This window comes from Melanostigma gelatinosum, assembly GCF_949748355.1.
Source record: "Melanostigma gelatinosum genome assembly, chromosome: 10".
Classification (NCBI taxonomy): domain Eukaryota; kingdom Metazoa; phylum Chordata; class Actinopteri; order Perciformes; family Zoarcidae; genus Melanostigma; species Melanostigma gelatinosum.
Window position 1 is genome coordinate 27,181,757 of NC_136643.1, and position 7,500 is coordinate 27,189,256.

General features: G+C 43.2%; 1 protein-coding gene across 1 annotated transcript in view; it reads right to left on the reverse strand.

Annotated features, from left to right (window-relative positions):
- The window catches only part of LOC306783585 (myosin light chain kinase, smooth muscle-like), a gene marked incomplete at its 5' end in the record, with an annotated part of 43,784 nt that overhangs the window by 30,662 nt on the left and 5,622 nt on the right, over positions 1-7,500 (reverse strand). Inside the window, 6 exon segments of the mRNA XM_079277291.1 lie at positions 1,332-1,376; positions 1,509-1,591; positions 1,593-1,720; positions 1,979-2,128; positions 2,131-2,175; positions 2,757-2,888. Of these exon segments, the coding sequence (XP_079133417.1) occupies positions 1,332-1,376; positions 1,509-1,591; positions 1,593-1,720; positions 1,979-2,128; positions 2,131-2,175; positions 2,757-2,888 (583 nt within the window).

Genomic DNA, 7,500 nt, shown 5'->3' on the forward strand with positions numbered 1-7,500 from the left:
AGTACCCTCCCTAGATCCGTAGTACCCTCCCTAGGTCCGTAGTACCCTCCCTAGGGCCGTAGTACCCTCTCTAGGTCTGTAGTACCCTCCCTAGATCCGTAGTACCCTCCCTAGGGCCGTAGTACCCTCTCTAGGTCCGTAGTACCCTCCCTATGTCCGTAGTACCCTCTCTAGGTCCGTAGTACCCTCTCTAGGTCTGTAGTACCCTCCCTAAGTCCGTAGTACCCTCTCTAGGTCCATAGTACCCTACCAGTTTTTTTCGGTAGCATCAAGTTTGTACATAACTTTGGACAAAAGTATGTGCCACATGAGTAAATGTAAATGTATCTTTATCGTGTTATCCAGTGACCCTGAAAGTGATGCTTTCCATATCTCTGCTCCGTGTGGGTCCACGTTACGTACATTTTGTATTCTTGTGTTGTCAAAATGTTTTGCCGATCGATAAGCACAGACTGAAGAATGTCGTACAAACCCAACCAGGTTAGGTTTGTTGGTTTCAGGAACCTTGATTCTGTTTTATGGCCTTCTTTAGAGACCTAGTACCATACTTGTGATGTATAGCCCCTCCATGACCAGAGGGAACTCTCTATGTGTTAGTATTCTAAATTAAATTACATGAAGAAGCGAAACCATTAGGATTGTAGTTGTGAAGGATTGTAGCCGACCCCTCTCCCCCTGGTCATGATCTGTTTGTGCCCCTTCCATCTGGCAGGAGGCTGAGGTCCATCAGCACCAAGACCTCACGCCACACAAACAGTTTCTTCCCGTCCGCAGCCGGGCTCATTAACAGAGCCCGGGACCCCCACTGACTCTGTCCTCCCCAGGACATCCCTGTTTCTTTATTTAAACACACTCATCACTTTTAACTTTCCACTTACACTTCACTTGTTTCACAGTCCTGTTATCTTTTTTGTGGTGCACTTTATTCTATATTTTATATTTGATTGTACATTTTAATATGTTTCTATTTCTTGCACTGTGCTGATTGTGGTAGTTTAATGTTATTGTTTACTGTTAAATGTTACGCACCACCGCCACGACAAATTCCTTGTAGGTGCAAACTTGCTTGGCAATAAACGGTTCTGATTCTGATTCTGATGAATATGATGGAGGACCACAGTATGTGAAGAGGAGGATGGATAGACTATGGATGGATTTATGGATGGGGGAGGGCTAGTGTTTCCTCTTTGACTTTAATCCTCACTTCAAATGCATACTGTAGGATTATTTTAGCATGTTTCTGTCCACAAAACCTCCATCAATACTTAGTAGTTTAGTCAATATGTTGACTCCAATATACATATAAATATATACAGTGTTTGTTGTCTGACCTGAGGGTGATCAGGTAGTCCCCAGCATGATGCTTTTTAACTTTCCTGAAGAAGAAGAAGAAGAAGACAAAATAGAAGAAGAGGAGGAAGTATTACTATATTGACAGTATTGAATATTGATTAGATCCTTGTTGGTCCAGGATCTAAAGATCTATTATCTGTAAGTGTGTGTTTGACCTGATCAGCAGTGATACGACGTCCTCTTTCTGCAGCAGATCGTAGTTTCCTCCGGAGGTCAGAGGTCGGCTCAGGCAGGCTCTGTCTGGTCCAGGTGTACTGGGGGAACGGGTCTCCGGCGACGGCGCAGGACAGGAGGATGTGTTGTCCCACGATGGAGCTCACTGGTTTGGGTTTGGTGATGAACCAGGGTTGGACCCCGTCCTGTGGTTCTGTAGCAAGAACACAACCAAGACCAGAACTACGATGACACCTGACACCTTTATCTGGGTGGTCCCTCCAGGCCGATCTCTTTCTGACTAAAATGTCTTTGTAGGTGTAACTGTTGTGTAGCTAACTTAGCTAACTGATGTTAGCTTGCTAGCCATTAACAGTCAAATAGCTCGTTTGGATGCTGTTTAATAATGAGGTCAATCTGGAAGTAAATCACTAGTTTGAAACAAGTTCCTGAAGAAGGACTCTGTGGTTACCCTCCACGGTGAGCCGGGACTGGGTGCGGTCCTCTCCGTACTGGTTCCAGGCCCGACAGCTGTAGGTCCCAGTGTCCTCGGGGAAAACCTCGTGGATCAGCAGAGTGCAGCGGTTCTCCTCCCTGAGGAGGTGGAAGTCCTCTGACTCATCACCTCCTGCCCGTCATGGAGCCAGACCACCTCTGGAGGGGGACGACCTGAGGACCACAACGACTTACGTCAATACGATCAATACTCATCAATGAAGGAACGTCAGATTTCATCAGATTTCACCTCCACGACAGACAGAAACACTGCGAGTCTGGTTTCATCTTAAGATCTGAACTTTAGAGGAAAACAGTGAACATATCTTCACTGATACAGAGATTTATTCTGATGCTTTAACATGAGGCGAAATGTTGAAGCACTTTGGTGACAACCACTAGTTCTCAGGTAGCAGCAGACCTGATCCTCACACAGCTTATATGGAGAAAACCCTCTGTGGAAAATAATTATGTAACACACACACACACAGATTCACTCTGCTGGGTTCATAATAGCATTCAGCTATAGTTCACTTCTATAGTATCTGATAATCAACCCATAACTCAAACCCAGTAACTAATAACCACAACCACACACACACACACACAACCACACACACACACACACAGAGGAAATGTAGAGGCCGGCCTTGCACAGAATAAATCTGTCCTCATCTCATCTCCAACATCTCCCTGCAGATCTGACAGGAAATACCACAGCTAGCGCACACACACACACTCACACACAGTCGTACCGGTCAGCTCCACCGTCATGGTGACTCTGCTGCCGTCCATCACCTTCAGGTCTGGGAGGCGGCGGAGGAAGCATGGAGCCTCACACACTCCTCTGACCTCAATGACCTGTGACCTGCGACCCTGCGGTCCGCCTGCAGCACATGAAGAAGAAACATATATCACATGAAGAAGAAACACATCACATGACATGAAGAAGAAACATATCACATGAAGAAGAAACACATCATATGACATGAAGAAGAAACATATCACATGAAGAAGAAACACATGACATGACATGAAGAACAAACATATATCACATGACATGAAGAAGAAACACATATCACATGAAGAAGAAACACATCACATGACATGAAGAAGAAACACATATCACATGAATAAGAAACACATCACATGACATGAAGAACAAACATATATCACATGACATGAAGAAACACATATCACATGAAGAAGAAACACATCACATGACATGAAGAAGAAACACATATCACATGAAGAAGAAACACATCACATGACATGAAGAAACACATCACATGACATGAAGAAGAAAAACATCACATGACATGAAGAAGAAACACATCACATTACATGAAGAAACACACATATCACATGACATGAAGAAGAAACACATCACATGACGTGAAGAAGAAACACATCACATGACATGAAGAAGAAACACATCACATGACGTGACGAAGAAGCACATCACATGACGTGAAGAAGAAACACATCACATGACGTGAAGAAGAAACACATCACATGACGTGAAGAAGAAACACATCACATGACATGAAGAAGAAACACATCACATGACGTGAAGAAGAAACATATCACATGACGTGAAGAAGAAACACATCACATGACATGAAGAAGAAACACATCACATGACGTGACGAAGAAGCACATCACATGACGTGAAGAAGAAACACATCACATGACGTGAAGAAGAAACATCACATGACATGAAGAAGAAACACATCACATTACATGAAGAAGAAACACATCACATGACGTGAAGAAGAAACACATCACATGACATGAAGAAGAAACACATCACATGACGTGAAGAAGAAACACATCACATGACGTGAAGAAACACACATGACATGAAGAAGCACATCACATGACGTGAAGAAGAAACATCACATGACGTGAAGAAGAAACATCACAGGGCATGCTCATTAAAATGTCTTTTTACAACAAAGTGACGCTGATGAGGCAGCTTTATTCAATGACAACAAAAACATATGTAGCTCAAGCGCAAGTTCAGTCAGGAAGACACTCACTCGTAATCTCTGTCTTTCCTCTCCTTGTAATTACTCTGTCAGCTGATTGGGGGCGTGCACTTTTAAGTAACCAACCAGATTCTGCACACCGGTTCCTCAAGCCAATCATATCGTTGCTGTCAAACTTTAAATAGTGCTCTCCTCTCTGCTGCTGTCAGTTGTCATTTCAGCTAAGCAGATGCAACCCTCCTCCACCCCAGTCGCCTCCAGTCAGCATCACAGTCAGGCTCCTGATGCATCATCAGTGCAGCAACTCCTTTCATCACCACCACCAGTGTCTGGACTCCAGGGGGGGTTAGGCCTGTTGGACCTCAGTATCTCTACCCTCGGTGATAGTACTTCAGGATGGAGTCCAATCGCCAAAGACTTTGCACTTTGCATATTTGAAGCTTGTATAATAAATCATTGTTAACTTATGAAACAAGTCTCTCCTGATTGAAATGACATCATCAGACTAAGGACACAGACATGTGGACTTAGTTGTTTAAATGGATCAGTTTGACTTTATAATGTACAACATTTTCATGTTAACACACACACACACTATCTTCACACACATGTACAGAGATGTTGACAGAGCGAAAAGGAAATCCAAACTCCATATAAGGAGGACGAGTGAGGATCAGACTGGAAACTCTCTCTCTCTGACACACACACACACACACTAACACACACACACACACACACACTAACACACACTAACACACACACTAACACACACACACACACACTAACACACACTAACACACACACTAACACACACACTAACACACACACTAACACACTCTAACACACACACAAACACACACACACACACACACACTAACACACACACTAACACTCACACACACACTAACACACACTAACACACACACAAACACACACACACACACACACACACTAACACACACACTAACACACACACTAACACACACACACACTAACACACACTAACACACACACACACACACACTAACACACACTAACACACACACTAACACACACACTAACACTCACACACACACTAACACACACACACACACACACTAACACACACTAACACACACACTAACACACACACACACACTAACACACACACACTAACACACACACACACACTAACACACACACACTAACACACACACACTAACACACACACACTAACACACACTAACACACACACACTAACACACACACACACTAACACACACTAACACACACACACACACACACACACACACTAACACACACACACACTAACACACAAACACACACTAACACACACTAACACTAACACACACACACACACACAAACACACACACACACACACTAACACTAACACACACTAACACACACACACACACACTAACACACTCACACTAACACACACACTAACACTCACACACACACTAACACACACACTAACACACACACACACTAACACACACTAACACACACACACACACTAACACACACACTAACACTCACACACACACTAACACACAAACACACTAACACACACACACACTAACACACACACACACTAACACACTCACACTAACACACACTAACACACACACACACTAACACACTCACACTAACACACACTAACACACACACACACTAACACACACACACACTAACACACTCACACTAACACACACACTAACACTCACACACACACTAACACACACACACACACACACACTAACACACACACACACTAACACACACTAACACACACACACACACTAACACACACACACTAACACACACACACTAACACTCACACACACACTAACACACAAACACACACACACACACACTAACACACAAACACACTAACACACACACACACTAACACACACTAACACACACACACACTAACACACACACACTAACACACACACTAACACACACACACACAAACACACACACGCACACTAACACACACACGCACACTAACACACACACTAACACACACACACTAAAACACACACACACACGCACACTAACACACACACACACACTAACACACACACACACACACTAACACACACACACACTAACACACACTAACACACACACACACACTAACACACACACTAACACTCACACACACACTAACACACAAACACACTAACACACACACACACTAACACACTCACACTAACACACACTAACACACACACACACTAACACACACACACACTAACACACTCACACTAACACACACACTAACACTCACACACACTAACACACACACACACACTAACACACACACACTAACACACACACTAACACTCACACACACACTAACACACAAACACACACACACACACACTAACACTAACACACACACACACACACACTAACACCCACACACACACACACTAACACACACACTAACACACACACACTAACACACACACACTAACACACACACACACACTAACACACACACTAACACTAACACACACTAACACACACACACACAAACACACACACGCACACTAACACACACACGCACACTAACACACACACTAACACACACACACTAAAACACACACACACACGCACACTAACACACACACACACACTAACACACACACACACACACTAACACTAACACACACTAACACACACATACACTAACACACACACACACTAACACACACACACACACTAACACTAACACACACTAACACACACATACACTAACACACTAACACACACACACAAACACACACACACTAAAACACACACACACACGCACACTAACACACACACACACACTAACACACACACGTACACTAACACACAGACACACACGCACACTAACACACACACACTAACACACACACACACACGCACACTAACACACACACACACACTAACACACACACGCACACCAACACAGACTAACACACACACACACTAACACACACACACACACTAACACACACACACACACTAACACACACACACACACACACACAAACAGACACGAACACACACACTAACACACACACACACAGACACTAACATACACACACACTATCTTCACACACATGTTAACACACACCAACACACACACACACTAACAGACACCAACACACACACAACACACATTGTGTAGTGTAGTATAGTACTTGTGTAGTACTTGTGTGGTGTAGTACTTTCACAATGTAGTACATGTATAGTGTAGTACTTGTATAGTGTAGTACATGTATAGTGTCGTACTTTCACAGAGTAGTACATGTATAGTGTAGTACTTGTATAGTGTAGTACTTGTATAGTGTCGTACTTTCACAGAGTAGTACATGTATAGTGTAGTACTTGTATAGTGTAGTACATGTATAGTGTCGTACTTTCACAGAGTAGTACATGTATAGTGTAGTACTTGTATAGTGTAGTACATGTATAGTGTCGTACTTTCACAGAGTAGTACATGTA